General features: G+C 38.1%; 7 protein-coding genes across 12 annotated transcripts; 4 read left to right on the top strand and 3 right to left on the bottom strand.

Annotated features, from left to right (window-relative positions):
• Nucleotides 1-310: 310 nt before the first annotated feature.
• On the top strand, nucleotides 311-1,845 carry LOC116922967. Its single transcript, XM_045174441.1, has 2 exons — nucleotides 311-749; nucleotides 912-1,845. The coding sequence occupies exons 1-2, from the start codon at nucleotides 687-689 to the stop codon at nucleotides 1,251-1,253; spliced, it is 405 nt and encodes a 134-aa protein (XP_045030376.1). The 5' UTR covers nucleotides 311-686; the 3' UTR covers nucleotides 1,254-1,845.
• Nucleotides 1,846-1,990: 145 nt separating this feature from the next.
• On the bottom strand, nucleotides 1,991-3,661 carry LOC116922978 (aurora kinase B). Of its 3 annotated transcripts, XM_032929486.2 has the most exons (8): nucleotides 3,470-3,649; nucleotides 3,156-3,341; nucleotides 2,938-3,072; nucleotides 2,802-2,874; nucleotides 2,716-2,756; nucleotides 2,476-2,649; nucleotides 2,255-2,407; nucleotides 1,991-2,165 (listed from the first exon to the last, which is right to left on the bottom strand). In XM_032929486.2, the coding sequence occupies exons 1-8, from the start codon at nucleotides 3,535-3,537 to the stop codon at nucleotides 2,126-2,128; spliced, it is 870 nt and encodes a 289-aa protein (XP_032785377.2). In that variant the 5' UTR covers nucleotides 3,538-3,649; the 3' UTR covers nucleotides 1,991-2,125. The 3 variants fall into 3 exon arrangements, with proteins under 3 accessions (XP_032785377.2, XP_045030375.1, XP_032785376.2); XM_045174440.1 differs by having other exon boundaries at nucleotides 2,716-2,874; nucleotides 3,514-3,661; XM_032929485.2 differs by having other exon boundaries at nucleotides 2,716-2,874.
• A 1,437-nt stretch (nucleotides 3,662-5,098) lies between these two features.
• LOC116922936 (extensin-2) lies at nucleotides 5,099-6,609 on the top strand. 2 transcript variants are annotated; one of them, XM_045174433.1, is made up of 3 exons: nucleotides 5,099-5,252; nucleotides 5,409-6,369; nucleotides 6,409-6,609. In XM_045174433.1, the coding sequence occupies exons 1-3, from the start codon at nucleotides 5,177-5,179 to the stop codon at nucleotides 6,464-6,466; spliced, it is 1,095 nt and encodes a 364-aa protein (XP_045030368.1). In that variant the 5' UTR covers nucleotides 5,099-5,176; the 3' UTR covers nucleotides 6,467-6,609. The 2 variants fall into 2 exon arrangements, with proteins under 2 accessions (XP_045030368.1, XP_032785313.2); XM_032929422.2 differs by having other exon boundaries at nucleotides 5,409-6,609.
• Nucleotides 6,610-6,800: 191 nt separating this feature from the next.
• Nucleotides 6,801-8,483, bottom strand: LOC116922979 (aurora kinase). 2 transcript variants are annotated; one of them, XM_045174439.1, is made up of 8 exons: nucleotides 8,287-8,483; nucleotides 7,967-8,152; nucleotides 7,749-7,883; nucleotides 7,613-7,685; nucleotides 7,527-7,567; nucleotides 7,287-7,460; nucleotides 7,066-7,218; nucleotides 6,801-6,976 (listed from the first exon to the last, which is right to left on the bottom strand). In XM_045174439.1, the coding sequence occupies exons 1-8, from the start codon at nucleotides 8,352-8,354 to the stop codon at nucleotides 6,937-6,939; spliced, it is 870 nt and encodes a 289-aa protein (XP_045030374.1). In that variant the 5' UTR covers nucleotides 8,355-8,483; the 3' UTR covers nucleotides 6,801-6,936. The 2 variants fall into 2 exon arrangements, with proteins under 2 accessions (XP_045030374.1, XP_045030373.1); XM_045174438.1 differs by having other exon boundaries at nucleotides 7,527-7,685; nucleotides 8,287-8,479.
• Nucleotides 8,484-8,722: 239 nt separating this feature from the next.
• LOC116923026 (prefoldin subunit 2) lies at nucleotides 8,723-9,505 on the top strand. The gene is made up of 3 exons (XM_032929556.2): nucleotides 8,723-8,977; nucleotides 9,064-9,187; nucleotides 9,272-9,505. The coding sequence occupies exons 1-3, from the start codon at nucleotides 8,820-8,822 to the stop codon at nucleotides 9,452-9,454; spliced, it is 465 nt and encodes a 154-aa protein (XP_032785447.1). The 5' UTR covers nucleotides 8,723-8,819; the 3' UTR covers nucleotides 9,455-9,505.
• An 867-nt stretch (nucleotides 9,506-10,372) lies between these two features.
• LOC116922870 (beta-1,4-mannosyltransferase egh) lies at nucleotides 10,373-12,790 on the top strand. Of its 2 annotated transcripts, none has more exons than XM_032929329.2 (8): nucleotides 10,373-10,658; nucleotides 10,840-11,121; nucleotides 11,208-11,486; nucleotides 11,543-11,689; nucleotides 11,740-11,868; nucleotides 11,928-12,151; nucleotides 12,211-12,313; nucleotides 12,375-12,790. In XM_032929329.2, exons 1-8 carry the CDS (start codon nucleotides 10,608-10,610, stop codon nucleotides 12,630-12,632), a joined length of 1,473 nt encoding a protein of 490 aa, XP_032785220.2. In that variant the 5' UTR covers nucleotides 10,373-10,607; the 3' UTR covers nucleotides 12,633-12,790. The 2 variants fall into 2 exon arrangements, with proteins under 2 accessions (XP_032785220.2, XP_032785221.1); XM_032929330.2 differs by having other exon boundaries at nucleotides 10,614-10,753.
• Nucleotides 12,791-13,031: 241 nt separating this feature from the next.
• LOC116922989 lies at nucleotides 13,032-14,586 on the bottom strand. Its single transcript, XM_032929500.2, has 3 exons — nucleotides 14,425-14,586; nucleotides 13,883-14,147; nucleotides 13,032-13,804 (listed from the first exon to the last, which is right to left on the bottom strand). The coding sequence occupies exons 1-3, from the start codon at nucleotides 14,529-14,531 to the stop codon at nucleotides 13,325-13,327; spliced, it is 852 nt and encodes a 283-aa protein (XP_032785391.2). The 5' UTR covers nucleotides 14,532-14,586; the 3' UTR covers nucleotides 13,032-13,324.
• Nucleotides 14,587-14,614: the final 28 nt, after the last annotated feature.

The following is a 14,614-nucleotide window of genomic DNA, read 5'->3' as shown; positions in this document are numbered from 1 at the left end:
CACTAATTAATTTATTTAAAAATGATAAATATGAAGAATTAGATTCTAAATCAAATTTCTTTTGGTTTGATGTGAATATTGGTGGCATAAAATGACATCTAGGGATAGAATGATACCAGGTCGCCCGCTCTTCTGGAAATCAGGGAAATCATGGAAAAATCATGGAATTCAAAAGTAGTCAGGGAATCATTGAAAAGTCAGGGATTTTGCTAAAATTAGGCGGAATTTTTACGCGGCCAGAAAAGTTTGAATTTTTTTAATGAATAGATTTCTTTACCCACCGCTAGGGTAGTTGCTGTTTAGTTGTAATTACTCCTGGCAGGCCAAAGCAGACGAAAAGACCATAACTTTATAATTTTTTTGTGATATTTTGCGTGAGCCAAAGTCAGAGAATTTATTTTTTTTCAGTCTGGAACTCTTGAAAAAGTCATGGAAAAGCGAGACATGTTATGAACGGGCACCGTGTGATACATTAAATACATTAAATCGTTATATGGCTTACTAAATCTCAACCCTCCCCCTCGCATTGGATTTTTCAGCCACGTGGACATCAACGCGAAACAAAGTAATGGACGTGAACCAGGAGCAACAAGCACGGGAATGGTTAGGTAATAAACCCTTTAGGCTTCCAACACCTTAAGGTGCATTAACAAGGGCAGGATTGGCTGAGGTCAGGAATAAAGGCCATGGAATATGTGCTTGCGATCTTCTCATCTAGCAAGCATCAAGATAACAGTATGGTGTCCAAAGTAGGTATCCTAAGTGATTTCAATAAATCGTTTGAACCATAATTAGACTAGTTTAATTGATTTTTAATGTATTGTATTTAAAAAAAAAATTAAACTATTATCATATTTTCTTGTGTGTTGGACAATATGATAGTAACCTTATTGTGCATTATTTAATTCTAGTGGCGATGGATTTGTGTTTTATTGGTTGCCATTCTGGGCGTGATTCCTTCCATGGTTTCCGCCGGGGTTAGGGGTAAAGCGATGGAAATGCAAAGGCAGAGCGGAGGTTCGTATTCGTACACAGCTACTGGCTACACCAACACTACCCCAACATACTACACTACTGCTGCTGCCCCAGTGTACTACACAGAAGCCCTGAAATACTATACTGAGTCTACGTACTATACTACTGCTGCTCCAGTATACTACACCGAAGCACCCAAATACTATGCTGAGCCAATTTACTACACCACAACCAGCTGGCCCAATTTACTACACAGAGGCGCCAAAATACTATGCTGAACCTACTTACTACACCACTGCTGCACCAGTCTACTACACTGAGGCTCCGAAATACTATGTTGAGCCCACTTACTATACCACCACTATAGCTGCTCCAGCGCACTACTGCTGCTCCAGTTTACTACACCGAGTCCTCAAGATACAATACTGAGTCTGCTTACTACACCACAGTTGCTCCAGTCAATTACACCGAGGCCCCGAAGTACTATGCTAAACCCACTTACTCCACTACAACCACTGCTGCTCCAGTCTACTACACCGAGGCCCCAAAATACTACGTTGAGCCAACTTACTACACCACTGCAGCCCCAGTGTACTACACTGAAGCCCCCAAATACTGTACAGAGACAGTCTACTACACCGAGGCTTCGAAACATTACACTAAACCGTCGTACTACACCACGACTACTGCTCCGTTCTACTACAAAGAGGCCCCTAAATACTAAATACTCGTAGATGTCTGTAAAGATGGTGGAAGCACGGATATAATGTCGATTTCTTGTATTTGTTGTTGTGTTAACATACAGTATTCATATTATTTTATCGTGTTATGAAACTGTGGTTGATTTAAATATAGGGATTTTTCATACAATTCAATCTACCTTATATTTTTTACTCCACACTAAGCAAAATGTTTTTTATCTATGCTGTACAAGCTTGGTATAGTTACCAGCTTTCTAATTATACGGTAAAATATTACAGAACTTTACTATTGATTGAACATGAAATCTCACAACTGCATCGAATATTTAAATATATTTGTTAACTTGATTGAATAACCATTCAGAGAGGAAATTTAAGAACTGAAACATTTCATAAGTAAAACGTGCTTATTACCAACGTAGCATATCATTAAAAAAAACTATCACGTATTAAGCTTTCTCAGACTTAACCTTTTGGAAGGATGGTAACCTGTGAAAACAAACGTAACAAAAATTATAGAAGAAAATGCTTCACTGTGGTGCATCAGTATTGCAGGTACAAAAGTTTTGTTAGCTTACCTCGATCGTACTTCTTCCGTGAGATGCATTACAATCCAAGGATGTTCCAGTAATTTCTTAAGAGGGATTCGATCTTCTGCTTTACGTCTGAGTAATTTGGCAATCAAATCTTTCGCTCCCACTGAAAGATGTGCCGGAAATCTTATGTCAACTCTACGTTAACGAATGAAGAGTTTGAGAAAGTCTAGGGTGAAAGTCTTTTGAAGCGAGAACTAAATTACTTGCAAATACGGCGGTAAGTAAGATCTTGGTTTTCCTCTTCAAAAGGGGGTGACCCAACCAAGAATTCGTAACACAAGATGCCAAGAGTCCACAAATCTACGTGTTCATCGTGAGAACGCCCTTCTATCATTTCGGGAGCTAAATAATCTGGCGTCCCGCACATGGTAGTACGCCTGGAACAAAGTTGAACTAGAAATAAGGCGCAATATATCGATTTGTGTTGTGCACTATAGGTTTACCTTGAAGAAGGTGCATGTACAGACCAACCAAAATCTGCGATTTTAATTTCTCCATAAATTCCCAATAGAAGATTTTCTGGTTTGATATCCCGGTGGATAACTTTTTGTGCGTGACAGTACATCAAAGCGTCTGCCAACTGAGCCATGTAATTCGCCGTCCTCGAATAGAAATATTATTATTATTTAAGAAAAATGATTTTTACATATGCTATTTGTTAATACTGTGGTTCAGAAAATCGACCATGAGGTTGGCGCTTTAAGAATTTATACATCTCTCCATTCGCGGCGAATTCCAATATGAGATATATACGTGTTTCATCATAGAAATATCCATACATACGTAAAACATTGGGGTGTCTGAAATAGGTTACACAAATAAATTAATCTTGTGGTAACACAACATTAGTTGCTGATAAATATTTGGATTCTGTTTGCTGTACCGTAAATGTGACTGAATTTCTATTTCACGTCTCAACTGATGTTCCATATGGCACTTTTGTAGTTGTGATTTAAACAAAACTTTCAGTGCTATGATAAACTTTGACTTAATTTCTCTGGCCAAATAAACATTTCCAAATTTGCCTTTGCCAAGTGGCCGTCCAATTTCAAAATTGTCAAGACTCCATCTGGATGGTAAGCAAACATAAGGTGTGGTTTTTCAAGGTTTATCAGATACGTTCATATTTGAAAACGAGTATTAACGACAGAATAAAAAAGATCAAAATAGCAGTTGACGAAATTTAAAGGAAAATACTCGTCTTCATCTGACGTTTCGTTCACTTGGTTTACGGAGCTCACTTTCAACGGCTGTTCGGTTTCCATATTGCTAATCGTTCAAAACACCACTCAATTTTTTCCAATCGATTTGATCAGTTTAATAGTCTAAATAGGTCTTTTTAGTTTCACTCCACAAAACGATTTGGTCAAAGACGAAAATTTGAAGGAGTTTATAAACGGCGTGACAGCATTGTCGGCTGCACCTTTCTCTTTCATCGCGCTTTCTCATTTAAAATTAAATGGGAAATGTAAAATTTTAGAAAAAGATCATTTTCCTAAGATAATTAAAAATTTAAAAAATTTAATAAAAAAAACTGTGTTCTAAATATTACATCTTATGGGCTTAATTGGTGGTTTGTCGAAATTCGAAAATGCAGTGCCTACCGAAGTTCCTACCTACCACACAGATGGAGTGTCGGGTTCGGGTGTGTATGTAAATGGACCGAACCCTGCAGGCCCTGCAGCAGCACAAGTTCTTTACTTCTAAACTTGTCTGCTCAATTTTTATTGGTGAAAATGGCGACTGACGGATATTTTTACTTACCAATAACTCGCTGATGCAATCCGTGAATGAGTGACGTCGATACGAAAGTCGACGGCACTCATTCCGCCGCAACTTGTCGGACGGCTCCTTTATAGCGAAGGCGTTGCTGGCAACTTGCTTTCGATTCCTTAGTGCAATATTATCGAGCAAACAAAATGAGACGTTTCTTTAAAAAAAAAAAAAAAAAAATTATGATAATCAGTATTTTGTGGAGGAGTCTGTTTTTTGCGTTTGAAATGCTGTCTACTTACCGCTGAAAACGCACAACAGAAAGATGAAACAAAATTAATCTTCTAAATTTGTCCGCTTGTTGAAAATGAAAGGTCATTTTCGTTTCGGTTGTAATTTCTTTTTTTGGGAGAAAAAAACTGAACAAAACATGTCAAATATGGGTGCTGTCCGATACGATCATTTGGTTATTGATTTTTAGTTATCTAACATTCTCCATGGAAATCCCATTTGCTAATATTTAATAACTCGCATTAAAAGAACAACAAAAAAAACTATTCTTCTCTGTTTTAGCATATTGATCGTATACTTGTATTGTTTTTCTTTCCACCTTCTTCATGCAATATTATGAGGGGAAAAAAATGGAAAATACAACGTCCAATTAAACTTTCTAAATGGCGAAATTATGTTTGTTATTTTACAGCAAATAATTCGGCTGAATTTACGCGTTTAATGAGATAAAATACCAACCTTTCCCTTCCAAATCGATGTATGTTTTGTCGTCGCGTGGATGCCGTAAGGCATAGCGAGGACATAAAAGGTAATTAATCAGATCAATTCAAAGTGTTCACGTCACTAATTGATTTATTTTAAAAAGATAAATATAAAGAATTAGTTTCTAAATAAAATTTCTTCTGGTTTGATGTGAATATTGGTGGCATAAAATGATAACTAGGGATAGAATGATACATTAAATACATTAAATCGTTATATGGCTTACTAAATCTCCCCCCTCCCCCTCGCAATGGATTTTTCAGCCACGTGGACATCAACGCGAAACAAAGTAATGGACGTGAATCAGGAGCAACAAACGTGGGAATGGTTAGGTAATGAACCCTTTAGACTTCCAACACCTCAAGGTGCATTAACAAGGGCAGGATTGGCTAAGGTCAGGTATAAAAGCCATGGAATATGTGCTACTCGTCAGCAGACTGTTCGATCTTCTCATCCAGCAAGCATCAAGATAGCAGTATGGTGTCTAAAACAGGTATCCTAAGTGATTTCAATAAATCGCTTGAACCCTAATTAAACTAGTGTAGTAGATTTTTAATGTATTATATTAAAAAAAAATTAATTTATTATCACATCTTCTTGTGTGTTGGACAATATGATAGTAACCTTATTGTGCATTATTTAATTCTAGTGGCGATGGATTTGTGTTTATTGGTTGCCATTCTGGGCGTGATTCCTTCCATGGTTTCCGCCGGGGTTATGGGTAAAGCGATGGAAATGCAAAGGCAGAGCGGAGGTTCGTATTCGTACACAACTGCTGGCTACACCTCCACTACCCCGACATACTACACTACTGCTGCTGCCCCAGTGTACTACACAGAAGCCCCGAAATACTATGCTGAGTCTACGTACTATACTACTGCTGCTCCAGTATACTACACCGAGGCACCCAAATACTATGCTGAGCCAACTTACTACACCACAACCACTGCTGCCCCAGTTTACTACACAGAGGCGCCAAAATACTATGCTGAGCCTACTTACTACACCACTGCTGCTCCAGTCTACTACACTGAGGCCCCAAAGTACTATTCTGAGCCAAGTTACTACACCACCATTACTGTTCCAATTTACTACACCGAGGCTCCCAAATACTATGCTGAGCCTACCTACTACACTACAACCACTGCTGCACCAGTCTACTACACTGAGGCTCCGAAATACTATGTTGAGCCCAATTATTATACCACCACTACTGCTGCTCCAGTGTACTACACCGAGGCCCCAAGATACATTGCTGAGTCTGCCTACTACACCACAGTTGCTCCAGTTTATTACACCGAATCCCCGAAGTACTATTCTGAACCATCTTACTACACCACTGCTTCTCCAGTCTACTACACCGAGGCCCCGAAGTACTACGCTGTACCCACTTACTACACTACAACTACTGCTGCTCCAGTCTACTACACCGAGGCCACAAAATACTACGTTGAGCCAACTTACTACACCACTGCAGCCCCAGTGTACTACACTGAAGCCCCCAAATACTATACAGAGCCAGTCTACTACACCACCACTGCTGCTCCAGTCTACTACACCACCACTGCTGCTCCAGTCTACTACACCACCACTGCCGCTCCAGTCTACTACACCGAGGCCCCGAAATATTACACTAAACCGTCGTACTACACCACGACTGCTGCTCCAGTCTACTACAAAGAGCCGAAAGAGGCCCCTAAATACTAAGTACACGTAGATGTCTGTAAAGATGGTGGAAGCACGGATATGTCGATTTCTTGTATTTGTTGTTGTGTTAACATACAGTCTTTATATTATTTTATCATGTTAAGAAATTGTGGTTGATTTAAATACAAAGATTTTTCATACAATTAAATCTACATTTTAATTTTTGTCTAGTAGTCTGAAAATTGACTTTATTCCACATTATTTTGTCAATGATAAATATTTCTAACTTTACTTTTAATTAGTAGCAAAATGTTCTTTTTCTTAGTTGCCAGCTATCTAATTGTACGGTTAAATATAACAGAAATTTATTTTTGGTTGAAAATGATCTCACAACTGCATCGAATATTTAAATATATTTGTTAGCTTGGTTGAATAACCATTCAGAGAAAAAATTTAAGAATTGAAACATTTCATAAGAAAAAGGTGCTTATTACCAACATAGCATATCATTAAAAAAAAACAATCACGTATTACGCTTTCTCAGACTTAACCTTTTGGAAGGATGGTAACCTGTGAAAACAAACGAAACAAAATTTATAGAGGAAAATGCTTCATTGTGGTGCATCAGTATTGCAGGTACAAAAGTTTTGTTAGCTTACCTCGATCGTACTTCTTCCGTGAGATGCATTACAATCCAAGGATGTTCCAGTAATTTCTTAAGAGGGATTCGATCTTCTGCTTTAGGTCTGAGTAATTTGGCAATCAAATCTTTCGCTCCCACTGAAAGATGTGCCGGAAATCTTATGTCAACTCTACGTTAACGAATGAAGAGTTTGAGAAAGTCTAGGGTGAAAGTCTTTTGAAGCGAAAACTAAATTACTTGCAAATACGGCGGTAAGTAAGATCTTGTTTTTCCTCTTCAAAAGGGGGTGACCCAACCAAGAATTCGTAACACAAGATGCCAAGAGTCCACAAATCTACATGTTCATCGTGAGAACGCCCTTCTACCATTTCGGGAGCTAAATAATCTAGCGTCCCGCACATGGTAGTACGCCTGGAACAAAGTTGAGCTAGAAATGAGGCTCAATGTATCGGTTTGTGTTGTGCACTATAGGTTTACCTTGAAGAAGGTGCATGTACAGACCAACCAAAATCTGCGATTTTAATTTCTCCGTGAATTCCCAATAGAAGATTTTCTGGTTTGATATCCCGGTGGATAACTTTTTGTGCGTGACAGTACATCAAAGCGTCTGCCAACTGAGCCATGTAATTCGCCGTCCTTGAATAGAAATATTATTATTATCTAAGAAAAATGATTTTTACATATGCTATTTATTCATACTGTGGTTCAGAAAATCGACCATGAGGTTGGCGCTTTAAGAATTTATACATCTCTCCATTCGCGGCGAATTCCAATATGAGATATATACGTGTTTCATCATAGAAATATCCATACATACGTAAAACATTGGGGTGTCTGAAATAGGTTACACAAATAAATTAATTTTGTGGTAACACAACATTTGTTGCTGATAAATATTTGGATTCTGTTTGCTGTACCGTAAATGTGACTGAATTTCTATTTCACGTCTCAACTGATGTTCCATATGGCACTTTTGTAGTTGTGATTTAAACAAAACTTTCAGTGCTATAATAAACTTGGACTTAATTTCTCTGGCCAAATAAACATTTCCAAATTTGCCTTTGCCAAGTGGCCGTCCAATTTCAAAATTGTCAAGACTCCATCTAGATGGTAAGTAGAAGCAAACATAAGGTGTGGTTTTTCAAGGTTTATCAGATATGTTCATATTTGAAAATGAGCATTAACGACAGAATAAAAAAGATCAGAATAGCAGTTGACGAAATTTAAAGGAAAATACTCGTCTTCATCTGAAGTTTCGTTCACTTGGTTTGTGGAGCTCTCTTTCAACGGCTGTTTGGTTTCCATATTGCTAATCGTTCAAAACACCACTCAATTTTTTCCAATCAATTCGATCAGTTTAATATTCTAAATAGGTCTTTTCTAGTTTCCTCCACACAACGATTTGGACAAAGACGAAAATTTGAAGGACTTTTTAAACGGTCTGACAGCATTGTCGGCTGCACCTTTCTCTTTCATTGCGCTTTCTCATTTAAAATTAAATGGGAAATGTAAAATTTTAGAAAAAGATCATTTTCCTAAGATAAAAAAAAATTTAAAAAATTTAACAAAAAAATTCTGTGTTCTAAATATTACATCTTTTGGGCTTAATTGGTGGTTTGTCGAAAATGCAGTGCCTACCGAAGTTCCTACCTACCACACAGATGGAGTGTCGGGTTTGGGTGTGTATGTAAATGGACCGAACTCTGCAGGCCCTGCAGCAGCACAAGTTCTTTACTTCTAAACTTGTCTGCTCAATTTTTATTGGTGAAAATGGCGACTGACGGAAGCAAAAAGCAAGCTAAAAATGTATCGAAAGTTGCCAGCAAATCGAATGAAGAGGTTATTCAAGGTTTCCAAAGATTAAGAACTGAACAAAGGCAACTAGCCAGTAAATTGTCGGAGCTCGAAATGGATCTAAACGAGCACAAGTAAGTTTTACCGGTTTCGTTGCCCAAATTGTACCAGCACCGCATGTGACATTGCAACTGACTAACATTAAACTTTTTACTGGAAGATTGGTTATAGAAACTCTTCAAAATGTGGATGCAGACAGGAAGTGCTTTCGTATGGTTGGTGGGGTGCTTGTGGAACGAACTGTCAAAGAAGTTCTTCCTGCGCTTACATCAAACCGTGACCAGGTAATTTTGATGTTTTCTTTACACATTTTTGTTTTGTTTTTGTTTTTTTTGTTTTTGCTATTGCATAATTTTCTGTTTTCTTAGATGACCAAGGTGATTGAAGTTCTCAATACACAGATAACAACAAAGGGACAAGAAATTAATGACTTCAAAGAAAAGAATAATATCAGGATACGAAATCAAAATGAACTCCCATCTGCAGCTCCTGATAATGAAGGCGAAAATAAAGTGGCCAACCAGGGAGTCTTGGTGGGCACCAAACCCTAACAAATTTTTGTTTGTTTTGTATGCTTTGATGTTGAACAAAATCAGAAAATATGTTTTGCTTTGCTTATTTTACAAATCCATCACTATCCTACTGGCTAGCAAGTCCCTTCAGAAGATTTCTTCACATGATCACGAAATGAACTACTCAAAATCATTCTAAAGGTGATGTTGGTTGGATGCACCATAATTTGACTTTCGCACTAATGCAGAACTAGAGAACATAAGCACCCAGAGTTATTGATCATCACTCACGGGCATCGTGATGGAAAGACCATGAATCCTTTGCTCCTAATCGTAACATCGTAGGCTGAAACAACTAGACTGTTACAAAACAAAGCTTTTGCTTGAAACACACTGGTAATGTCTCCCTTCTTTGCGTAATAGCGTAAAGTTATAAGCTCAATCATTTTGAATCTCAAGTCAGCTAAGGTAACGCGAAATGAAATTCGATTAGATAAATGGGCTAGCTTTGCTAGTAGGTCTGAAACTTGCTTGTTTTATTCATTACAAATGTCTCACCGGTCTCACCCTTTTTGAACAATCTTTGTGTTTATTAGGAGCTTTCTAAAAATAAATTCATTCTTAGAAACTGTGTTTGTGCCATAAGGAGGGAACGATAGACCATTTATCCAGAACGCTTCAGTTGTTTCTTAGTGTTTTTCTTGCCCTACAGAACACAAATATGAAGAGGTGTGACTAAATATAATTTTCTGTCTGGTAATCGTTTTCTTTTAATCATTCAAGTATAGTTTTGGTCATTTTGAAAGGACAAAAAAAAAAAAAAAAATCTGAAACTGTATATGCATGTGAATGTAAGCGACACCCGACACGGCAAGCCGGGAAGGGCGGGATACGGCATGCGGGAATCACGATGATTTCTAGAACAGCAAAGTTAGCAACCCTGGAATCTTAGCAGTCAACTATCAGAAAAAGCTTATGGAGGGAAACCAAACTTAGCTACATGCCCACCCTGTAGTGTGTAGAGTGTAGTAGTCCTTCACATTTATAATTCATCACTTCATTTTTCTGTTGATTGATAATACCATTGCACATAATTGAATGATTGATGCCCTCGGCAATCTTGCAACATTACACTTTCATTTAAAAAATCCCTGGGGGCACATGGACTGTGAAGAACAACCAAAATAAAAGCATGTCTGTACGAAGTGCCCCCACGACGTCTCTGCGACTGCTGCAAGTGAATGTAAGCTACGGGAAAGTACAGGCTAATATATTTCTGAACATAGTGTCATTCAAGTTGAATCAGCTTCCTCAAAAATCTGTCAAGTTTTATTTCATGTATATAAATTTAAATTCATTGATGTGTAGTAACTAAAGAATTGGTTGGGTAGCCTACTATATCCAGTGACTGTTTGTGCTTTCAGATGGCAAAATTCCTCAAAAGAAAAATTCTTCACTTGATCCACTGTGTGGCATTTATTGGAACAATTGCTTTACTCATAAATATAAGTGGTGGAGTTGGAAGACAACAACCAGATGACCTTGAAGCAAAAGAAAATTTTAGTACATGGGAACGCTATGGATTCCTTTTAGCTGCCTTTCTGTATGTTACCAGGATCCTGACACTTCTATGCTTGCCCATGGCTTTATTTAATTTCTTGGGTCTTGTCCTTTTCAATGCATTTCCTCGTCAACCACCATTTAAGGTAAAATGAAATTCATTTGCTCATGTGCAATTTTCATTGGCTGTGTTAAAAATCAATGTTCCAATAACTTTGAAAATTATGCCTAGATTTACACTAGGCGTCAACATGTCGCTACTCCCGTTATTTGTTTTCGGGTGGTTACCAAAGGTGACTTTCCCCAGTTGGTGCGTAGCAACATTTCGACGAACTTGAAAATTTGCCAGGAGGCAGGTCTAGAGCATTTCACATTTGAAGTTGTTACAGACAAATCAGTATCCTTGGTCACTAGCAAAAGGGTACGCGAGGTAGTAGTACCAGATGATTATGTCACAAAATCCGGAGCGCTCTACAAATCAAGAGCGTTACAATATTGTCTGGAAAAAGAGGTAATTTAAAACGTAGCCAATAGGCGGCGAAAACGTAATTCGAATTCTGACTGCAGGTCAACGTCTTGAACGATGAGGATTGGATCGTACATCTTGACGAGGAAACTCTTCTTACCATTGGTTGTCTTAAAGGAATTGAAAATTTCATTTACGAAGGGAAGTATCAGTTTGGGCAAGGAGTGATAACGTATAATAACGAAAAGGTAAATTACGCAATTATCAATACAGAAGTATTTAAACATAATCTTTGTAGGTCGTCAACCTGGTTTTAACGCTCTGTGATTCGATTCGTGTTGCTGACGATATGGGAAAAGTGCAATTTCAGCTCAAGGTTCTGCATATGCCAATTATGGGTTGGAAAGGATCGTATGTCGTGTCTAATGTAAGTGGAAACCGGCTAATACTTTTCTCGATAAAGAATTAATGTTAAATCAACTTAAGGTTGGTGCTGAGAAAGATGTTAGCTTCGATCTTGGACCTAGAGGCTCAGTGGCAGAAGACGCTTACTTTGGGCTTTTGGCAGCTAGCAAGGGCTATTCATTTGGTTTCATCGACGGTGACATGTGGGAGAAATCACCTTTTACTTTTAAAGATTTTCTTCGTCAGAGGAAACGATGGCTCCAGGGTCTTCTTCTTGTTGTTCATTCAACAGAAATTCCTCTTAGGTAAGCCATTCTATATTCTTATTTATCGTATACAACTATCCAATATTATTGAACTGTAGGTTTCGCATTCTTCTTGGTTGCTGCGTATATGCCACAGCAACGGCGCCGTTGACGACCTTAAATTTATTTCTTCAACCGTGTTTTCCAATACAGATTAGCCGAGTAAGTTGGCAGAACTCGATAACGTAAATCTCAAACCGACATAATTTATTGCTATTAATAGTTTGTAGATTTGAGTGGATGCTTCGTTGGAGGTGTCATCTTGTACATGAATTTGTACGGAACATTGAGATCCTACAGCATAAAAGACGCTGGGATAGCCAAAGTTCTACTGGTAACCATCTTAGGATTCGCCGTTCAACCTATTAAATTCGTTCTTGAGGTAACTGCCATCTTATGGGGTCTTATAACGCCGAAAAACGAATTTGTAGTGGTCGATAAGAATGTACATTTGAGCTCAGTTTTGTCTACCTCACCGTAAACTAGTAAATTATTCAGTTGTCCGTTTAACGCTAGACATGTTTTCCCGTCTTTCATAATGTTTCTGGACTCCTTATTATCCGTGACGGCCAAAAATGTAACTAACTTACATATTATTTAATATACATTGCGTGCATTGTTTGCCCCACTAAACTATAACAATTTATCTAACGTTTGATTGAAAATAATAATATTTTAGTAGTATTGATAAGACCATGGGAACTATGGAGTATGGCTTTGAACAATATTTAGACTGAAAAAAAAAGACCTTGGACTGAGCACCTGGTGACGGTATGACAAAATTGACTGGCAGTCAGTATGTAGTTACCCGCGCACCTTTTCTATCCGCTACGATGGCTTCTGCGCTTCTTCGGTGCAAAAAAAACTTGTGAAAACAAAATGATTGTTTTTGAATTCTATTTCGTTTTCCCTGCAAGATGTTTTAAACCAATATTGCCGATTTGACAAGGTAAGAAGAAAGTGCTCTAATTTCATACTCAAACATAGTAAAGTGGCTGATTAATTCTTTAGTGACGCACAAAGGAATGCAGAGCCAAATAAAAATCAACTTGGATAGTTGAGTGAAGGAAGTAAATATAGAACACGGAATAACCAAGACAAAGCGAGAGTACCAAACAAACCGTTGGGTAATTTACCTACAGGTGTTGGTTCCAGCATGCTCCGGTTCGCGTTTTACGGGTAGCTGACTGAAGACATCGTTATTTGAATAGCCTTATTCCCGTCCGGAAAAATCATATCGCCGATGGCTGTGACAAAGAACTGCGCGTCTTGAGAAATAAGGTATTCTTCATCTTCTGGTACAACACTATATGGGGAGATGTGGTTTGCGTGTTTCGTTCCCTGGATTAGAAAAATCGTCCCTTGTCCGGTAGAAGAATTGGCGTACTTTTGAGCGATTGCCAAATTCGTACTAGATGACAAAAACCTATTGAAACGGATATACTGGTTCACTTCAGCTGGCACTGTGTAATTGACTCCCCTATAAAGCTCGAAGTCATAATCTTGACACGCTAGCAAAAGAAGACCAAAGAATCCCTTGTAGTAGTATGAATTATAGTCAGAGCTATCGCGGAACGCGCTCGTTTCGTCATTGAATGTAGCGTAAAGATATTCGGGTTCTGACATGGAGTACGCATATGCGGCCAATTGTTCCTGTAAAAATTATCCATAAATCAAGTTTAGATATATTTCAAAGACTTCTTTTTGGGAAGGGGGGGGGGGGTGGCTTACTGAATTGTAAGTTGGGTTAGTAGCGACAGCAATGTCCCAAGTAATTCTTAATTTTTCATTATTTGCCATATCGTCCTCGAGCATTATCTCTGCCCGCACAGTAGGAAGTACTTCTGGATCCACCTCGTAAAGATCGTAGGTGACGTTCAAATATAAGCTAGGTTGCCGATAGAAGGGTTCGTATGATCTTTCTACTCCGTATGCGTCTATATCGACGTTCACACCATAACGAGTTTGGCTGTCTTGGGGACTAATTATTGGCGATCTATAAATTGTACGTGAAAATAGGGAAAAAAAAAACATTCTTACAACACACTGTTCAATTCTTGTAAGACTCTGCTATTCTCTTAACATTCTTTTTTGTCGTAGTAGGCTAAGACACATTCGTATTCGCAGAAAATTCGTGAATGTTATGTGATATTACACACTTGCTCAGTTTTAAACAATGTTTGTATATTGTGTAGCAAGAAAGTGAAACATTTTACTGTTTAAAGTAGTAAGCAAAAATCTAAAATATGTTAATTTATGTAGGTTGTACTCACGTGTTACTTAAAAGACAGTTTAACAGAAGAACGGCAAGCAAAGCAAACATTTTATTTAACGCCATCGTCGGAAAAGCTTCAGATCTGTTCAACTGCGCGACAAGCATTGAAGTCTTGTTGAGCTCAGGTACTTTAAATATCAGAGCGTATTTTCATAGGCTCTATTCGGCAAGCCATTCCAGTTTTCTAG

Source organism: Daphnia magna, linkage group LG5 (assembly GCF_020631705.1).
Source record: "Daphnia magna isolate NIES linkage group LG5, ASM2063170v1.1, whole genome shotgun sequence".
NCBI lineage: Eukaryota > Metazoa > Arthropoda > Branchiopoda > Diplostraca > Daphniidae > Daphnia > Daphnia magna.
The sequence above is the reverse complement of the archived record's forward strand: the minus strand, read 5'-3'. Positions and strand labels throughout refer to the sequence as shown.